This window comes from Fulmarus glacialis, unplaced genomic scaffold (genome assembly GCF_000690835.1).
Source record: "Fulmarus glacialis isolate BGI_N327 unplaced genomic scaffold, ASM69083v1 scaffold228, whole genome shotgun sequence".
NCBI classification, from domain to species: Eukaryota; Metazoa; Chordata; class Aves; order Procellariiformes; family Procellariidae; genus Fulmarus; species Fulmarus glacialis.
The window spans coordinates 43,461-65,009 of record NW_009228724.1 but is presented as its reverse complement, the minus strand read 5'-3'; the positions used below and the strand labels follow the sequence as shown (position 1 = coordinate 65,009).

Sequence of the window (21,549 nt, the reverse complement as noted above, 5' to 3'; positions counted from 1 at the left end):
TCCTGCTGCAAGGCAAGATGATTTCTCTCTGGGACTTCATCTACTTTCCATCTCCATGTCGTCATTTCTGTTTAGCTTTCTTTTTTCATTATGTGGTCCTGCAGCTTGATATCAGCCTTTTTTAACCTGGACTGCATAGATGAAGATAGGGATTTTAACTGCATCTACAGGAACAAAGTTGGTTCATTAGCATGTGTTAGATGTCTGAGTAACTTCAGCTTTGAGAATGTACATATTTTACAGCTGAATACATCAAATGAAGATGTTACAGTGAATTCATTATTCATTTGTTTGCCTAAAAGAAAGCTGCAGGAAAAGAGAAGCTCTTTCACTTATAACCTTTCACACTTTGTTGGTTTCATATAAAATGTCATCACCTGAATCTCACTTGACCTAAACCAGACTAGAGCGAGAAAATCAGTCTCATCATTCAGCTACCATGCACATAATTTGTATCAAAAAGGATTATACACACTGGCAGTGCATGCATCAGTGTAGCATATTTGTTGGTAGCATATTTGTCACATTCATGAATTTAATCTAAATTAAATAAAAGAACAATATTGAAGGTTGCAAATTAGAGACTTTAAAAAGCAGTTGTGTGTTACGCTAAGGAAAGCTGTAAAGCCTGTAAAGCATGTAAAGCATTAATGTGTGATATCTCTCTTCCCCACTCCTCTATCTTCCCCTCTGCCCCAGCAGTGCAGATTTTCCTTTTTTTTTTTTTATTTGATCCTCTGAATTAGTTGAATGTTCTGAGAACTCGTGTGCTGTAGTGAATGATGTGAATGATCAGATGAAGATAGAGAATCTCACTTTATAGCAAAAGATAATACTGCCCCAAACAGGAAATATTTAGTCCTGCCTCCTGTTTCAGGGTGAGGACACTGTTGTGTATCATCAACTTGAAAGAGAATTCAATCCTTTCCTTCTTTGCTATGTAATTCTTTATTTTGAATATAATTACTATGTTGTTTTGGAACAGATAGAAAATACTTACTTCCCTTCTTAAGCTGACTGGCAATATTTTCTTTGTTGGGACCGTAGTGCCTAGGATTAGAATCTTCTGCCAAAAAACACCAATCAGGTCAAAGCTAAATGACAATATAATGACCCTACCAATTATTCAAATATGAGCCAGATTCTGAACTTCTGTACTGATGAGGAAAGCTTTACTTTTCATACTGATACTGATACTATCAGCTTCGTTCAAATTTGATAATGAAGTGAATACATGAGGAAACTACATTTGTGGCATTCTGTTAGCCTGATCCAGACACTCATTTGGCTGTCAGGAAGCGGATATCAACATCAATATTATAAGCCAAGAATATATAAAAATATAAGTATAGAATAATCATCTTGGTTTGTCAAAGTTTAACATCTTGAATCCTGAGTTTTCACTGGGAAGGGCGAGGTAGAAACAAACTGAGTAGAAAAGTCATGTATCCTGTCTCAGATTTTGTTCCCCAATATTGAAATAGGTGAGACTATTTGCACGGGTCCTGTATCAGTTCCATAAGAACATCTAAGGATAGTTAAAAGTCCCTGGTCTTAGCTTCTCTCAACTGGTCACTGATACCTGAGAGAGTCAGGAGAGCTGGCACTGTCCCGAGAAAAAGCAGGCAGACTTTTCCTGAGGTTGCTGCAATGCTAAACAGGTACTTCTGTTGTTCCAAGTGTCATGCAAGATGTCTGAATCTCCCCTAATCAGAACACTCCATGTGAGTCTTTCAACTCATTTTTTAGAGATTTATAGACTATCCCATGTGTTAGAAAAATGAAGATTGGGTGAGAGTAGAAATATCAAGTAGATGAAAATGTATGTTTTGAAGGTGGAAACTGAAGTAAAATAATTTGGGGGGCTCTGTTTTGTTTGGTGGGCTTGGGGTTTTTTTTTTAAGGACTGGGACATATTAAATTAAATCAGGGAAGCTTTTTTTCAGGTTCAAGTAGTACAAAAACAAAAAACATTTGAATAAACACAGTGGAAAGTGTAATTGTACCTTGGGACTCTTTAGTAAGAATAGCTTTGAAACAAACTTCCAGCCACAAGGATTTCTAAGTCTTGCTATAGGCATGGAAAACATAAAGACAGGTCTGTGAAGAACCCTAAATTCTTCTACTCCAAATGCACAAATTGCTAACATTTTTAAGGAATCTTGATTTGTTGATGGCAGAGTAGGCACTGATATCTAATGTAGCTGACCTCATAGCTGAGACAAAGCAATAGTAATGCGCAACAGTAAGTAATAAGCAAACTAAGAACATTGTTTTCTTGTCTGTATGAAATGCGTGAACATCTTTCAGACAAGCTGTGCAGCAGAGTTTTATGTGATTGTGATTAAGGTAGTTTTGCATTTGTTGTGCAGAGCTTCAGCAGCAAATTTCAGATCTTTCCGCCTAAGTATGTTTTGACAGGTAATACTTGAGCTATTACCTGTCAAAATACTGGATCGAAAATAAGTGACAATAAGACATCTTCACTAATATGAGTAGAAAAGTCATCAATACGTGCACTTAACAATTCATTACAGATTATATCAATATGCTTCCAAGTGTACCTGTATTCTACTGTATTTAGACAAAATGTAATTGATTTGTGCATAAAAGCTGCACTGATGTTTTGTATTGGGCAGCACAGGTATGCAAAAATGCTTTTTTTTAAAGTTGTGAGATATGTATTTAAACATAGGAAAATATAAGTAAAAAATTTAGCTATTTTTTTCAGCAACTAGAAGAATATGCCTATCTTTATCTGGTAAGAGATAAATTAACATCTCTCCCCGCAGACATATTAACAGATAGGACATGTGTTGCAGATGGCATTCTTTCATACTGAATCATATTGTTTTACTAAAGAAGGATTAAATATGCAGGTTTGTCATTGTTCATTCCCTAATTTTAATGGCAAGCCAGTAACTTCTGTATCAGTAATGTACTATCAGAATTTTATTTCACTTCTTTAGTCTTCTCAACATGCTAAGATATGAGTCAGAAGAAGAATGAATGAGAGAGCTGGCAAACAAAAAAGAAAAATCCGAAGTCAAGTAGACCATGTGTTCACCCGATTTACAAAAATAAAAATGTGTAGGTTTGTACTGGGTTTTTTTCACTGTAACAGAATGCAATGGCCATAGTCCAAGAATTCCTACACCATTGTAAGAGCTGGAATCACCAGTTACCATGTCAGAATTGTGAAATTCAACCATATGGCTGTTCATTATGGAAGGATTCTGAGGTGCAAGGGCAGGGACGTGCTCAACTCTCACTGAAATGCAGTCAGTCACAGGTGCTTAATTCATGTAAGAATCTATTCCTAGATGTATACTAACATAGACTGACTGCATTCACCAATAAAGCTTAAAGTTTCTTTTTCTAGGCATGTTACAGATGGAAGTGCTGTACGCAAAAGAGGGCAGGGACGTGCTCAACTCTCACTGAAATGCAGTCAGTCACAGGTGCTTAATTCATGTAAGAATCTATTCCTAGATGTATACTAACATAGACTGACTGCATTCACCAATAAAGCTTAAAGTTTCTTTTTCTAGGCATGTTACAGATGGAAGTGCTGTGCCGAGGTGCCTCAGCTAAAACTTAGACTATTATGTCACCCAGCAAAATAGCTGTGGAAATGCCATACTATAAGAATGGTTAATTTTGTGTGAAAAGAAGTGCTGTAACACCACTACATAGGCTGAAAGTAGTTTTGGCATGCCATGTCTGGTTATTTCAGTTATACACATTTGGAATTGAGGACATACAGAATGAATGCCCCATGTGAAAAAATGTTGGTAAATTACAGAGAATCTAGAAGAAAACAATGATGATCAGAGGTTGCAGAAATGATGTATGGGGAAAGTCAGAAAGAATTGGATTTGTTTTATATATGAGAGTGAAGGAAAACATAATAGTCTTCCAGCATGTGAAAGGCTGTTAAAAATCTCATGGCAATCAACCATTTTCCCTGCCTGTGGGGCTCTAGGAGGAAGAAATAAACTTTGCAGCAAAGGTGATTTATGTCAAATTGCTAAACAACTTCCAAAATATAATGTCATGAATGGAGCTAACTCTGTAAGATATTTTGTGCAGTCTCTTCCACTGTAAGCTTTCAAGAACTGTTTACACCAGAGTCTTACCTGAAATGATATGAAATGTTACGATTCTGTGTCTATAAATGAAGTGGTTTCTCTTAGCTGTTAGGGTAAACTGATAGTTGTCTCAAAAATACTGTTTCCCTGAGGCAAGTCTATAGCAAGTGGGTTAGTCAAAACTGTATTGTAACTCTGTAATTTTACTTTAGTTACTTAGTTAATTTGCTTTGTGCTTGAAGTGAGACATACATTACTACCTCATATAATTCATTTCTTAATACAGACAGAGGGACTGTGCCACATGTAGAGAATGGCTATTGACATTTTGAGTTAGAAGTTTTCCTTGTAAAATTAAAAATTCTGTGTATTTGTTTTCAACATGCAATGATTAGTTCATGTTTGGTTTAGCACTGCAACCTATTACTTCAGTGCAGGGAGTTCTTTCAAGGAATTTCAGGCTTGAAAAGCTTAGTTAATGAATTTAGTATTGTTTAGGGAAAATAACCCCACGCTTCCTTATTTAGCAGATTCTGGTGAAAGACTCAAGACTAGTTCTCCTTTATGGTGAGAAATATATCTGGAAAATTTAAGTTCTTCAGAGAGGTGTGTCTGAAAGAGAATATTATAATTTACATTCTCCATCATTTACAAAACTTCTCCTATTTTCTAAGGAAGTTAATGGCTACAGCTGGCTACTGAAAGGCACCTGTTGGTAATAGATGTTTTCTCTAGGTGGTCTTTCTGGTTAATATCACAGGAACTGTATGAAATACATTTATGAGATTAAGGATTTTATCCGTGTATTAAACTAGGAATAGAAAGCTTACCGTGACTCAAAGTTCCATTCAAAAATCAAAATCCAAGGTCTCTTAAGATCCCCAGAACATTCTCCAATGTACCATTTCTCATTTTCATGCTGTTTAATCCATTCACTTCCGGCTTTCAGGTGAACCAAAAACATAAGAATAATAGAATTTTGTTGCTCTGATGTTTCACTCTTTTGATTATTTTGTTTCACTGATTTCTTACATAATATTCATATCAGCTAAAAGACATAGCTTTCTTGTATCGACAATAAAAAATCCTCGTTAGAACTCTTGAATAGTAAGCTGAATTGTTCAATATGTTCTTCATACTGTAACGCAATATCTTGTTCAGTGAAAGGATTATTCAGGCTGCACACAGTGATCAGCCTTGAGTACAGAAAAGGATGAAGCAAAAAGTAGTCAGCCCATTCACTTTTCCCATAGGTTCCATTCACATAAACCTTTCAAGACCTTTTTGGAAAATCTTGCTGTACTTAACAGTTTGACAGACTCATCCTTCAAAATGAATTCACTAAGACCCTGCCTTCCCTGCTGTTAGGAAGAGTTCAAAAAGGGCATCTCACATTGATGCCAGCAATATAGTTTTGACTGTTCTTGGCTTGTATAGATGAAGATGAAAGATGAGATACAGAACACATTTCAAATATGCCCAAGATTCCTTTTAATATCTGTTTCCTTTTGTTATGATAACCGCACCACACTGTGTCGTAAGGGTCAGAATGGAAACAGTTTGGGAGTTATCTTTTTAATTTTCAATTATCTTTCAGTATTGACTGTTAGCCCATTAATCACATCTCAAAAATTTCAAAAAAAGTAAGGATGTAATGAGGGTTGATTTGCAGACTTACTGGAGGGCTAAAGTTTGTTATTAATTGATTAGCCTAAAGTTCATTTGTGTTGTCTCCAAATCCTGTTTGGAACTTCTTTTTCAAGACTACTGTAATTAAGACCTTAGAGAGAATTACATTGCACTGCAGAAGTGCTTATTTTCTACCTAGTTTTTAAATTCCAAATACTCGGTTCACGTGAGCTTCAACAATCATAAAATCATAGAATCATCGAATCATCTAGGTTCGAAAAGACTCTTATGGTCATCAAGTCCAACCACTAACCTAACATTGCCAAGGCCACCACTAAACCATGTCCCTAAGCGTCATGTCTACGTATCTTTTTAAATACCTCCAGGGATGGTGAATCAACCACTTCCCTGGGCAGCCTGTTCCAATGCTTGACAACCCTTTCGGTGAAGAAATTTTTCCTAATGTCCAATCTAAACCTCCCCTGGCACTACTTGAGGCCATTTCTCTTGTCGTATCACTTTTTACTTGGGAGAAGAGACCAACACCCACCTCACTACAGCCTCCTTTCAGGTAGTTGTAGAGAGTGATAAGGTCTCCCTTCAGCCTCCTTTGCTCCAGGCTAAACATCAACATTTTTGCCTTTACGTACTCACAGGTATGTATCTACTATAAATCGTTATTAGAGACCAGTGCATACAAATGTTCTTTTTTCTGTAGAAAAAATTGATTCAAAGAACCGAAATTTCCAGAAGTGATTAATTGTTTTGGGAATACATTTGGTGAGACTTAGAAGGATCTGTCTAGCTGGGGCTGGGTGCTTAGTTCTTTCAGAATTTAAGATCCTATTAAATTCAGTGCGTCTCTGAAAGCAGAATCTAAACTGTTTTATTTTCAGCCTTATTTCTGAATAGGAGTTTATATTTTTAATCTGTCATTTAGAGTTAGACCAAAGTGAATCAGTGACACTTGACCAAATCTTGTTCAAATAAGGCCTAAAAAATGTGTTTCTGTATTCTGATTTTTTTAAAAAAAATCTTTGCATTACAATCTAATGTACTAGTGTCAGTGCCTACAATCTTTAGACTCAAATCAGCTTAAACTTTAGGTGGCAAGGCATTGCTGCAAAAAGGAAAATGGCTTCACAGTAACAACTGGTTGGAGACAGAACATTAGCTGGAATGTCTGAGGCACTAAGCTAGCCTGATAGGGTTGGAAGCAGTTTCCATCGCCAACAACTGGCACTACCTTTTTTATTGCATAATTATTATTATCATTCAACATCATTGTAGACATGCTTTGTTTTTGAAGGAAGACCATTGAAAATGTCATTATAAAGTTTTGTCTGCAAAAGACTACTATTATTATTAAGAAAACCAGAGCAAGAAGTTTGTTACATACTGTTGTTATTTCCTATTCCAGATTCAGCATAATTCATATGCTGTTCTTACAGCAAGGAATGTACTATATGTATCTGCCTATTATTAGCTTGCTGTCTCTTTCCTGAAAGGGCTTTTCAGCCCGAATGATGGAACTTTATACTGGAAAATTATTTCTCTATTCTTGAATGTCAGGAATCTTTGTATTCGTGTGTTCATATGGAAATACACTTCCTTCAGCTCTGTTGATGCACGGCAGCACCTTCTCTAGTGTCTGTGACTTGTTGAAGTGTGAATATTTTAGGAATATTCTTAAGAACTCTGTAACTACTTAAACCTCTGAAGTCTGAAATGATCTCAAGCTTCTCATTTCTAATGGAAAAAAAAGCATTTACATTTTCTTACAGCTTTGCTTTCAGTGAATGCTCGTACTTCCATGAAGAGCAAGGATTCACATGGTCTGAGTGGAAGAAATGTAGAGAAAGAAAATGTATGTATGTTTCAGGGACAGGTTAAGAGAATGTGCCTATCATTAGTTATATCTTCTAGCTATGTCTACTACTATGGTACTTAAAAGATTTCATAATATATTTAGTAGTCTTTTGAGAGCTGCTCTGATCTCAGATGTAGTGGTTTTGGCAGTGTGCAACCTATAATCATGAGATAGTGAAAGCAGTAGTAACAGGTATGTTTGTCATTACTTGTTATTGAATTTCTCTTTAAAAAACACTCTTTGAAATCCCCAGTGAGTTCTTTCGTGCTTGTGTGTCTGTTTCGTTCAACTTGCCATCTTTAGTGACAGGCAAGAGAACATTAGAGAATTATTGGTGAAAGTTGTTTTCTGTAACCATGTACAATCAGTTGCACAGAAAAGCTCTAATTGGGTGCAGGTGAATATAATCTGCAGAGGAAAAGATCAACTCTTGGAATTGGGAGCTGGGTGGATAAGAGGAAGGTGAGGACTATGAAATTCACCAAATGTATATTATGAACTAACTCTGAAAATAAATAAACCCTGTAATTGTATTTCTGAAGGAGGATGCATGTTATCATCACCATTTACCACACTGAAGTTGTGTGTTTTCCAAATAACGTACACAAGTGAGGAAGAAATTGCCCTTACTACAGGGAAATCAAACACAGGCCAAAGAGCTAAAGCAAAAAAACATTTGGCAAATAATTTCAAAATTGACTTGTTGACATTTAGTATTAAATTTTGGATGACTCAAGGATTTTGAGAATTCTTTTCTGAAACAAAATTTTAATATGTAACCTCTGAAAAATAAACTTACTTTAAGTGCTGAAGGCTGGGATCTTAACATAGGATAAAAATATTTAACAAGAATTCTGTCTCAGAAAATAATGTCTTAACAATTAACTTACATTATTTGATTCTCTGCTGCTGGTAAAGTCCAATAGAAAACATTGTTCTTATTTCTCACAAAGATAAATTGGACTTTAAATTGTTAGGAGTATTGGGAATGTAAGGTTTATGATCACAGAGCAAAAGAGCGTAGGAGGCAGGTAAGGGCACATCTCTGAAGAAGACCTCTTGTTCTGAGAAAAATCAAGCGGCAAAAGGAATAAAAGATGTAGTTCCATCAACTTATGCTTCATGTGCCTTTCCAGAAGGTCAAATCCCTATCAGTCCAAAATCAGGTTTTCTTTCTAAATATTTGATACTTATTTTCATCAGTTTCCACTTTCAAATATATACCCCGGTCTACAAATTGTATTTATTTTTGAACAATTAAGAGTCTGCTTCCAGCAGCAGTCCTCTGCATCAGATAGCTTGCACAGAAAGTATTTTAGAAAAATTGTGAACTGGTTGGAGTTTATGTTAGATAAACAAATAAATGAAAAAAAAAAAAAATCTGCACCTAAAACAGCAGGCATATTTATTTTCTCCCAGCCTAACTGAAAAAGAGCAATTTTCTACAGGCTTCTAAATCTGAGTATATGCTTAGCAATTAGATTACTATACAAAATAAAAATAAAACAAGTATTTTCTGTTGTTTGCAAAGATTCTGATAACCTACTGTGTTCTGAATTTCCATTTAATTTTTGTGTTGAACATTTATTTCTCTCTGTTACATTTGGAAGTTGTTTTTATGAAGTCTTTCCAGTGAGAAAGCTGTTATTTTTTCAGGCACACTTTCTGGAAGCTGGCACTACTTCTGTGAGCATACAATTTATATGTGGGAACTGCAGAGTAAAGAGGAGATCTACACGTTTAGGCATGCAAAGGCATAGCAAGACATTTATTTCTTGTATTCATTTTATTAAAAGTACATAAAGTATTCTACCATTTTTATTCATTTTTTAAAGAAATCATTCAAAACAAACAGGTTTAGTCAGAGGTTTATACTAAACCTGTAGTTGCTACAATGACAAACAACAGCTACTGTGTATCAACATTTTCCATGAAAAAATATATGTCATTCTATGGGAATTAATAAATAATAAATAATAAACCACAACTTGTTTGTCTAAAATACAGATAACTAATACAGACAAAAGTTACACTCTGTCTATACTATGATAAAGTGAAACTAGATTTACTATAATTATATTAAAATAACTCAATTGAAAATATACCTTTCTGTCTGATTTGCAGAAGACCACAGTGGCTTCTTTTAGTATTAGGAATCCTGCAGATAAGTCACCCATATTCAGGAAGTACCTGCAATACTTATTATTTCAGTATTTCAGTAAGTGGCACAAAGAAGTAAATACTTAATTCCTCTTAATAGGAGGATTTTATACACTATTAATCCCATTTTTAAGACTGTGGTACCAATAAACATTTTTAGTTACTTTGTTCCAATTCCTTATCTATAAATTAAGCTATCAATTCCTGTAAAAAGTTGTTTCAGGTTTTTTTTGCCTCTAATGAATGTTCATCACCTGCTTCAGTGGTTAGAATTTTTTCTCCTCTTTATCTAGATTACTTGTTGTCAGGCTGTAATTTGTGAACCATTAGTGATCTGGTGACCTGTGAGCCTCAAAATAAAATGATCTGCAAGCAAAAGCTATTCGGGACTGGGGAGTGTGAAAGCGTACTAAGTCTTTTTCAATAAGCACTGTGCAGAGTGAGAAACTGAAGAACACATGAGTTTCAAAAATGCATTTCTTAATTTTCCATGTGGGGAGAGCCACCAGTTTTTCTCTTGGATTACCATGACAATTCACATTTTTATCAGAAATACTGTGCTTTTTTTGGTTCTTACAGTTTGTGTATTCTCACTGAATTTGGTATGAGTCGCGCTTAGCATGATTAATGAAGACATTTATAAACAAATGCAGTGCATTATTACTGGATTCAGAATACAGTTCTTTTCTGTAGCATATGCAAGGCTAATTGATAAAAACATATTGTTATAAATAGAAAGGAGACTGACTGTTTCAGTTTCACCTATCAGTCACTGAAAGCAAAATATTTTCAATTATTTAATCGCCATACTACTTTGTACATGTTTTCTGATTGTTTTAAGGGTTCAGCATTTCTTTTTTCATAATAGCTTTCATCGTAAATACCATTTTTAACTGAAACAAATTATTGAGCCTCAGCAATGATGATAAACACATGGTTCTCTTATGCATCATCTTATACAGAATTATTTCAGCTTGTTAATATTCTAAACTAGGGTGTTTTGAAATGGAGATTTCTCTGAATGAAATGTCCTATGTCTTTTAAAATTTGATGGATGAACTCTGTACCAAACCATGTTTTTTAAATGCCTGTGAACACATTTTCGTTACATGCTTCGTAACACTGATCTGAGAAGGAAATTGTATTTTCTCACAGTGCACTTAATAGTTGTTGGTGCTCTTTCATTTATCCATGTACTAGAATTATTTCTGAAAAAAATCAGGTTTTTACAGAGCTATTTCTATACATACTAAATATTAACATCCAAGCAACAGTTTATATGTTTGGGGACTAATGTGAAATAGGTGAAATATGGCAAATATTCAAAAAATTGTCTGTCTACCTTTACTGGATTAGAACTGTTATTAAATTCTGGACTGTGAAAGGTGAGTTACTGAAGATATAGGTCATATTTTTAGCTACTATGAATTGTTTTTTCTTTAGTGTATGTATACTTATTAGTATTTCTTTATCATCTGCCCCACTGAATTTACAAATACCCATTATGGAAGAAGATATTGTAAGAGCTACTACCAGAAGAGCAATTCTTGTGGACAATAAAATAAATTTCTTGTGTTGGATCCTTAGCAGTTGTTGAGCATCTAACTCCACATACTTTAAAAACCTACTGTGATATACACTTATATATATAATAAATGTCAGTTTTAAATGTATTAAATAATTCTTTTTCACTACAGGTGAAGTGTGATCAGTATTGGCCAAGCAGAGGCACAGAAACTTACGGACTAATCCAAGTGACCCTTTTAGACACTGTTGAATTGGCAACGTACTGTGTTCGTACATTTGCACTTTACAAGGTATATATACTTACAATGTATTTCAAAATTTAAATGTAGGCAACTTTTGTCCTTGCCTTTTTTCCTTTTCCTTTTCCTTTTCCTTTTCCTTTTCCTTTTCCTTTTCCTTTTCCTTTTCCTTTTCCTTTTCCTTTTCCTTTTCCTTCCCTTCCCTTCCCTCCCCTCCCTTTCCCTCCCCTCCCGTCTTCTTTTCCACTTCCTATCCCCATCCTTTCCCCTTCCTTTCCTCTTCCTTTCCTCTTACTTTCCTCTTACTTTCCCCTTACTTTCCTCCCCTTCCTTCCTTCCTTCCTTCCTCTCACTCTCTCCCTCCTGCCACCCTGCCCTCCTTCTTTCACTTCCTGCCTTCCCTGCTTGTCTTTCTCCCTTATTTCTTCACTCCCTTTCTTCCCTTTCCCTCTTTCCACTTTCCTCCCTTATTTCCTCCTAGCAGCACTGAACAATGAGACTTCTTCTAAAGACGGAGTGTATTTTTCTTACAGCAAGGAGTTTTGTAAGTTAATACAGAGCTCTCACTATGAAAAACCATTTAACTGAATGAAATACTAGCTAAAGCTCTGGCACTTATTGTGAGGCATTACTGTGCAGTATAGTTAAAGCTCTTACATTGTTTGAATCCTGCAATTTAGAATATAAGAAACATTTCCCTCCAGAGCCTGAGTTCCATTTCTCGCTGGGCCCAAATGTGATTTAAATACACTTTGCTGATAGATGTGCTTCTGCAGTTGGAAAGCGCCAATATCACATCAAATGGCAGTTTTGTCATGAAGTTTTTTGATTTCATAGAATGGTTCAAGTGAGAAAAGGGAAGTGAGACAGTTCCAGTTCACTGCCTGGCCTGACCATGGCGTCCCAGAACACCCAACACCATTCTTAGCTTTCCTGCGACGAGTCAAGACCTGCAACCCACCTGATGCTGGACCTATGGTTGTGCATTGCAGGTAAGCCCTTTCTTTCAAAGCATCTTTTGTCAAGATTACTGCTTTCTGTTTTGTTACAGACGAAAACACTATCTTCTTTCAAAGAGACTTCTGAGTCTGTCAAAGAAAAAGATGGCTGCATTGCAAATTGGGGACCTGAGCATGGCACTGCCAACTTGGATGGGCCAGAATTATTTTCTTTGGTCTGTGCAAGAGGAATTTATTTTAGAATATCTAACGGTCTACAGGGAGAATGTATGCAGGGAGAGCACAAATGTGTCTACGGCATTCAGAAGGTGGCATGAAAAAGAAAGAGGATAGTGTTGATTTAAGAACGCAAATATTGAAGAGTGTGTTTTGAGCAATGAAACAGCTTTTGAAATTATTACTTATACTGTGTATGAAAGTAAAGAACATGAAAATTAAGAAAGATAAATGGTAACTTTCATTGAAAATAGGTAGAAACCTTAATCTGTATTCAAGGTTAAACCCTCAGCTTAGGACTGTGAGGAGCTGGAACTGCAAAGGATGTACCTGGGGAAAAGACTGAGCTCAGTTCCAGGGAAATGAGTGCTCCATGCTGTTTGCATGTTCCCTGTCATTCCAGGGCTATGTTGTTATAGCTTACTGTGCTGTCCCTTTCAAAGCAAATTCCTAAGATCACTGATTTTTGTGAACTTCATTTTGGGATACCTTCAGTTCATAAGGCTGAGAGCTACTACTCCCTGTTCACTGAAGCTGCAAATGTTTAGCGTATTTGAAAACCAGTCTTGCTTTTGTCATCCAAAAACTGAGGAATAGGAATTACAAGGATTACAGCATACCACCCCCTCTAGTTCTGGCTTCTTACATAGTGGTAAGCCAGCCATGGAAGGTGGTTATTTGAACAATTTTAAAGTGATTAAGAGAGGCTTTTGTAAATGAGACAGGAAAATAAAGTCAGCAGGAGAACAAAATAAGCCAGACTTCAATGTTGAAAGGCACAGACTGTTCAGAAAAGATCAGAGAACATGGAAGTTGATAGACATTTAATGTTTATTGAAACACCAGGGTTAGGGATGTGGAATAAATATAAATAATAATACAAATCTATTTATACAGTTTGCTGAGTATTTCCTCAATGGAGCCAAATCTTTTTGTACCTGTATTTACAGGATCTTAGAACATTTTGAGTATTGCCTAGAATTATGGATTGCCTCAGCTATAGTTTCATCAGCTTGATCCATATAGAGGATACCTCCAAAGGTGCTCAGCAGTGTAGATGTTATGCTCTAACTCAAAACCAAAATTAATAGAAAAAATGAATCCTCCCACTCTGGAAAGTCTGTTAAGTTAATATAATTACCTAAATTCTCTCAGTGCAAAAACAGATTAATTAAATTAGTTGTTAAGAGACATACAGGAAGTCATTGGAAAAGATGAGATAAAATACAAAGCTTATTATCACTTAGCAGTATTGATGAGCTGCAAGGTCTTTATTTTCTCTTTGTCATTGGTTATGCGTGCAAATTTCAGTGAAAGTGGTGGCCAGGTTAAGTAGTATGATTTGATGCCTATCGAGGGACTTTTTTTCCCAATTTCCTATTGATTTATTTATTGATACTCCACAATATGCATATCCTGGTAGTAAATTTGTCGAAGCTCTTTACCTTATGTATAGGTTCTTGAGACATTAAGATTTTAGCCATTTCATACAGCCTATTCTCTACAAAGCAGGCTTCCACACATTCTATTATTTTAGCAAGCCTTTTAAGTCCCACTCCTAACAATTTGTCTATGAGCAGAAGAGCTGATGAAACCAGATTTCTTGCAAATTTACCTGTTTATGTCTCTCTATTTAAAAATTTTATGTGGCTGGGCATGTAGCAGCAAGTGTTGTGGACAGTCCGAAGTTTATGAATGTACTCATTAACTCATCAACATTAATGTGCTGACTATCTAACTGATAGACCAACAAGAATTAGTTACTAAAGTCTTTCTTACAGTACTAATGTTAATGTGGGTGTCTCTTCAGGCATATTGTAGCAACGTTATATTTTGAGATTTGTATTACCTTATCATTTTGAATTTGACATTATTAAATTGGTAAAAAGATCAGAAGAGGAAAAACAACAGAGCATTAGCAGAACTTTTTTAGGCTAAAAGATATGTCTTTCATTCAGCAACATGAAAAACTTTCACATTTAGTTTGAAATTGAAGTACTGGATGTGCCTAAACATTTCATTTCAAGCTCAGAAAAATTTTCATTTTATGTCAAAACAGAAAAAGTAAGCAAGCTTTGCATGTTATCTATTTTTTCTTAGAATCTGCTTTCAGATTTTTCTTTCCTGTCTTCTCTGTTGATCACTTTGTAAATTTCTCCATTCCACTCTTTCTTTTCCTTCTTATCCTGAGTCATTTCACTTTTTAATTTTTTTTCCTCTCCAATGTCTGGACTGCTCTTTATTGTGTGGACTCATCTAATTATATTTTATTTTTGTCCTTCAATTCCACTGTTTTCTCAAACTCATTTCACTGTTTTTTACCATATTGCTGAACCATTTCAATATGAAATATGTTCCTACATGTCTTAGTATTTTCTCTGAAGAAAGATCGTCATTCTAATGGTGGCATTCTCCTGCCAAATTTTATCATGCATCACCTTTCACTGCCTTCTAGTAGTCACCCTTTTCCACTGAGATATTTTACCTGTTCTTGACAAACTTCTTGCATTTCATTTCTTTCTTTGCTGGCCCCTAGTCTGCCTCTGCAGCCTTTTTAAAAAGTCCTGTTTTCCTTGTTCTGTATCTTATCTGTCTCCCATTTTGCATTTAGGACTCCGTAAGTCACTTTTCATTAAAGCTCATGTACTACCATCATTTAGATATTAAAAGTATTTCAAGCTTTCTCCACTAGAGCAAAGCAATATAATACAAAACCATATCTTGTATCCTTTGCCTATGGTAGGCAATGCTTTTCCAAGATATCCCACTGAAAGAATAATCTGAGTTTACTCCCCAGCAGGAACATGGGATTCATAGTGGGGAGTGTAAGTCATCTGAGACAGCACTGGTGCCTTCTTTTGTATTTCTTCCAAGGAAGACAAACTGTCAGAACTCAGGAAATTATAATAATGACATGCTATAGAAGTATAAATATACAAGGGGGTTTACCTATGAAAAAGAAAGAGTAGGTATGAAGAAGCTGTGGAAGCATTTTTCTGCAAAGCTTTTAGCCCATAAAAAACTGAAAATAAAAGCTAGCAGGCAACTAAGTACAGGGGGAAGCTATTTGTCTATAATATTTCTGTGAATTTAGCTCAGAGTTTCTTATTGCTCAAAAGCTGAGCTCCTTTTCACTTTTGATTCAGGACAACACCCAGTAAAAGCAACAGGAGCCTGCCTGGGTGAGGAATAAATAGAAGAGCCAACTATCTGCATTTTGATCCTTGGAGAATAACCCCCTATTTATTCTGTATTTATAAGTAGGTATTGTAAGTGAAAGGTTTAGCCCAAGCTTTTCCTTAGTGCATTCTCCACATCTGCTTTAATATTGATCAACAGTTGTCTTTCAGTCCACTGCATACTCAGAGATTAAGAAGTTTTTCCAGTTTGCTTGGTGGTTTTGGGATATGGCTATATATCCTATAGAAAATCAAGGTAGATGGACATCCAGTTCAGTTCAGTGTGGCCCCAGACCAGTTTGTATCTAAACTAGCTGATAAGCTAGTTTAATATCCTGTTCCTAGGAAATGGTTGTTGAGCGTATGAAGAATTTATTTAATAACTCACAGTGTGCTTAGTGGGAAAAAGTCTGAGGTGAAAACAACTGACAACTGAAGAACCCACCCTGTAAACATTTGAATGCATTCTATTCACATAGCAGTGACCAAAAAAAAAACCATAGTCTTAACTAGTGAAATTAACTGTGAATATAATATAAGTATTACCATTTAAAATTACTAGACTTTATAAGACATGTTCTGATAAATGCATGTCAATCAAATACAAGCGGAAGTCTTCATAACAAATTTTGTGAGATGAAAGCAAAGAAAAATACAGAATGATATGATCAGAATTTATGATAACATCAGTAATTGTTTGTTACTAATGTCCATGCAACAGATATCTTTGCCTGTCATTTACACATCTACTTTTGATAATTAACAGTTCGGTTGCCTGTGTAGTATTGAATTTGAATCTAATATAGAAGTCAAAAACATGTTGAGAAATGTCATATGTACATTCTACCAGTCAAAGCTCTTACTTGTGCAGAAAAGTTGGCAGATTTTTAAGCTGAAAAGATAATTAAAATATAATTCAATCTACGTTAAAAACATAGATCATTGCTGAAAGGATTGTTAAGCACCAAAAGTAACATCAAGGCCTAATCTAAATGGAGATTTTTTTTTATTTATGTAACCAGATATTCTGGTAGGACTACCATGCACGCAAGCAAAGCAAAACAAGGAATTCATTCACTACTTCCCATCGGCAGGCAGGTGTTTCTCCAGGAAAGCAGGGCTCCATCATGCGTAACAGTTCCTTGGGAAAACAAACACCATCACTCCGAACATCTCCCCTTCCTTCTTCTTCCCCCAGATTTATATGCTGAGCATTACGTCATATGGTATGGAATATCCCTTTGGGCAGTTGGGGTCAGCTATCCCAGCTGTGGCCCCTCCCAACTTCTTGTGTACCCCCAGCCTACTCACTGGTGGGGTGGTGTGAGAAGCAGAAAAGGCCTTGACTTTGTGTAAGCACTGTTCAGCAGTAACGAAAACATCTCTGTATTATCAACACTTTTCAGCACAAATCCAAAACATAGCCCCATACTAGCTATATGAAGAAAATTAACTCTATCCCAGCCAAAACTAGCACAAGTGGTAATATATAAATGCCTAATGCCATTGCACTCTTTTTCCAAGAAAAAACCTATATTTTTCTGTCTATATCCACCAGGAAAGATAGTTTAGCAAAGCCCAAATCAAGGTAAAGTTAAATTTAGAAACATTATTTTTTATAAACTGCCATGTTCCGTGATCCTTGCTTGAGTTACATTCTCCCAAAGACAGAAATATCATTATTTTCAGCGTGAGGTTTGGTAGAGAAAAACAGCTAAATCAAAGGTAAAGCTGGATGAAAAAAAACTAATACCTCAAAATAAATTTAGCAATCCCATCCTGTTTGCAGATACTTTTCATAATGTATGTTCAAATCTTGACTTGGCTTATTTAGAATGACTTGTCTGAAGATTTTTCTATGGTGGCTGAAATACCTGATGCAGGTAGATGCTTTTTCATTTACAGACTGCTATATTTTAAGACTGTATCCTTTCAGTCTTTTTGCACAGAAGTTGACTAGCATCACAATCCAACTCGTGTCTCTGCATGACTTGCCCTAATTTGCAGAGCTGATCTAGAAAAAAGGGTTTCTTTAATGAAAAAATGCAGACTTAAACCCTAGGATTCTGCATTGGTGAGGCTGTAATGTGTGGTCTAATGATAGTGGGGAAAGCACACATTTTTGTTTGAAGTTGGATTAGTGCAGGCAAACAGGTGCTAATCAGATCACAATAAAATAGCACCAGAGGGTGTTTGGAGTTTTATGCCATAATGTTTTCAAAACATCACAGAAACTTTAGTAGTTGGTTCAGTAACACTACATAAAAGCTTAAATGTAACTGCAATCCCATATGTTTGAATCTCTCTTTTTAATACCAGCACCAAGGGGAATATCTTTAAGATACTTTGTGAAGTTTTGGCAGGTACTGTTAATGCTGCTATTGCAAACAGAAAAACTTGGATATTTGGAAGAATGTGACTGTTTTAAGTAAATCTGTATCTGAGTATACTAACATAACCAGTTAGTACAGTAAAAACAAGTTAATTTTCAAAAAATAAAAAAGCACAATGTGATCTTGTATTTCTTAAAGCAGAATACTTCCCTAATTTGTGTTCAACGTTTCAGAACAAAAAATAAAATTAAAAAAAAAAAAAAAATCATATCTAAAGCAATAATTTTCCAGTGGATAGTTTTGCTTCACTCTATGTCTTTTGAACCTCTCTACCGCTTTTGCCACATGCCTCACAAGTGCGCATTTTCTAATCCTGGCAGAGAGTAGGTTGCAGATGACTGCCTATCCTTTCTCACGGTGGGGGAAAAAAATCCCCCCAATACATATTCAGAAATCTCTCAAAGAAGATTGAAAAATACTCAAAGCTTCCTCATCCTTTCTCCCTCCCTACCCTGAGAACAAATCAGGATCTTTCCTTATTTCCCTGGACAGCTGAAAGCTCTGGAGAGGAAAAGATAGTAAAGGCATTTTAGGATGACAAGTATTTTAATATCACAAATATTCTAAACTTTCTCTACTTTACCCACATGTCTTTATCCAGCAGCTATTGGGTTGCTACTCTATATTAGACTGTGCTGGGTGCAATCCAAATAGGAAAACACCGTAACACTATTTCCTCTCCAGCCTCCAGCTGTGGGTCACCATGTATCTCATTAAGACAACTTTTTTCTCAAAGTCTTCATTCACAAATAAAAAGCAAAAGGAGAGGGAAAAGGCTGTTGTTAGATTCTCTTCTTAAAACAATGCATAGCTGATAACCCTGCTTAGGATGTTTAGTTCCTCTTAATACAAAAATACAGCAAAGAGTAAGTGTCCGTGTTTTTCATTGTATTCCATTTGTACTGATAGTCTCAGTTAGTCTGACCACGCAGTCAGAGTAACTGACTGGGAGTAATTTCATTTCTACATGTACCTTATAAAAATATACCAAGGCTTGCAGGGTTTGATACCTTGGGAGCTTAATCTCTGTTTAAGGAACTGGAGCTGGATTCTCTTCATTTAGAAATTTCTTGGATGGTTGTTCTGGTTTCATTTAGTTGTTGGAATTGTAGAATCTACTGGAAAATGAGAAGGAGTCTAGAATAAAGTTTGATAGCTGGCAGAAACAAAGACTGATGTCCCACCAGCAGACTGACTGAAGGGTAATTAGTATAGCAAGATACTACTTGATAATCACTTGTGTAATGAGTGGCATCACAGAGGGACAGGAGTTGGGACTTGCCTTCATATTCTCACCATAAAAACTTTCAAGGTTGTAAAAATTTAGATTCCAAAAGCTTCACTATTGAAGACCGTGGATGAAAAGCTGGACATGAGCCAACAATGTGCACTTGCAGCCCAGAAGCCCATATCCTGGGCTGCATCAAAAGAAACATGGCCAGCACGTCGAGGGAGGTGATTTTGCCCCTCTACTCTGCTCTGGTAGGCACTGCGTCCAGCTCTGGAACCCTCAGCACAAGAAAGACATGGACCTGTTGGAGTGGGTCCAGAGAAGGGCCACAAAAATGGTCAGGGGGATGGAACACCTCTCCTGTGAAGAAAGGCTGAGAGAGTTGGGGTTATTCAGCCTGGAGAAGAGAAGGCTTTGGGGATTCCTTATTGCTGCCTTTTAGTACTTAAAGGGGGCTTATAAGAAAGATGGGGACAGCCTTTTTAGCAAGGCCTGTTGCAACAGGACAAGGGGTAATGGTTTTAAACTAAAAGAGGGTAGATTTAGACTAGATATAAGGAAGAAATTTTTTACAATGAGGGTGGTGAAACCCTGGACCAGGTTGCCCAGAGAGGTGGTAGATGCCCCATCCCTGGAAACATTCAAGGTCAGGTTGGACGGGGCTCTGAGCAACCTGATCTAGTTGAAGATGTCCCTGCAGGGGGTTGGACTAGATGGCTTTTAAAGGTCCCTTCCAATCCAAACTATTCTATGATAAAACCCTGGGTGTTTTATGCTGAACGTGTAAGAGTTTTCACCTAATTACTGTGCTATGCTCATGCAATTATACAGACAAAAAACAGAGTCTCTGTCTGTATGCTGACAGAGCCAGTGATGGAGGGGTAATGCTGGAATTCTTTTTCTCTGTTTCAAATTGCAGTGTCATTAGTTAGGATCATCTTGATTGCAAAGATGCCAGTTATTTTCCCCAACTGATCACTCTTTAACTTAAGGGCAGTCTGGGTCTTATTAACTTAGGTCTCTAATTTGTTTCCTTAAATTTAGGTGCTCACATATGAAAACCTGGAAGTATGAACATGACAAGGATTACCATACAGTAGTTAATGTGGCAATGTGCAGGGTCCTTAAAGATTGGCTAGGGTACCTTGATATTTTTAGTTTGAATAGGAAAATACTATGCTACGTCATCTAGAAATCCTCCATGAGGTGTCAAACACCAGCAAACTGATGCTGATCCACTTTCAAGTTTTGTCTTAAGTTAGGAACCAGTTCTGCCCAGCAAACTAGCCTTTCCTAAAACCTGAACAGAAGCTGCTGTATGTACAGTATTTGCTTCCATTGTTTATAAGCATAAAAACTCAGTAAGTATCACTGGAACCATTATTAAAATTCAAAAGCATACAAATAACAAATAATAGCAGTATTTCTTCATGCAGGTTCAAATAATGGAAAATACCTACTTGTGGTCTTTTTGATTAAATCAGTCCTGTGTGTATAAAGACATCTTTGGTTGGCACTTAGCCTGTGGTTCAGGGGATTATATTCCCACTGCTGTGACTCAGGGCTGGATTATCTTTTGAAATCCTAAAAAAGCTGCTATGACTGCATAGGGCAAGATTTTGTTTCTGGTAGAAGTCGGAAATCTGTAAAAGAACATAGTGAATGCTATTACTAGATAGAATCAGTGGTCTATCTAGGCCAGTATCCTGTCTCTGACAATGGCAAATGTCAGAACTTTCAGGGGAAAGTATAAAATTCCAATGTCAACAATACTTCAGTAAAGTTTCCTCTGCAGCAGCAAGCACTTAGTGACTAGTTTAGCCCCACTTCATGAGGATTTCAGTTCTTTTCCCCCGTTATTCCTTTAGCTACCTAGAGAAACTGCTGGATACTTTATTGTTCATATTCATGATTGTACACACATTTCAAAGAACAAAACCAGACAGTCTTATCTTTGACTGTTTTCCTTGTCTAAGTATTATTCTCTGACAAGTAGTTTCACACATCATGTTAGAAGATATCTATTTACTGTTATTTTAAACATGTGTCTCTTTA

General features: G+C 36.2%; 1 protein-coding gene across 1 annotated transcript in view; it reads left to right on the top strand.

The window, feature by feature from the left end:
• LOC104080973 (receptor-type tyrosine-protein phosphatase delta-like) overlaps positions 1-21,549 on the top strand; it is a gene marked incomplete at its 5' end in the record, with an annotated part of 132,459 nt that overhangs the window by 86,598 nt on the left and 24,312 nt on the right. Inside the window, 2 exon segments of the mRNA XM_009583548.1 lie at positions 11,448-11,567; positions 12,354-12,508. Of these exon segments, the coding sequence (XP_009581843.1) occupies positions 11,448-11,567; positions 12,354-12,508 (275 nt within the window).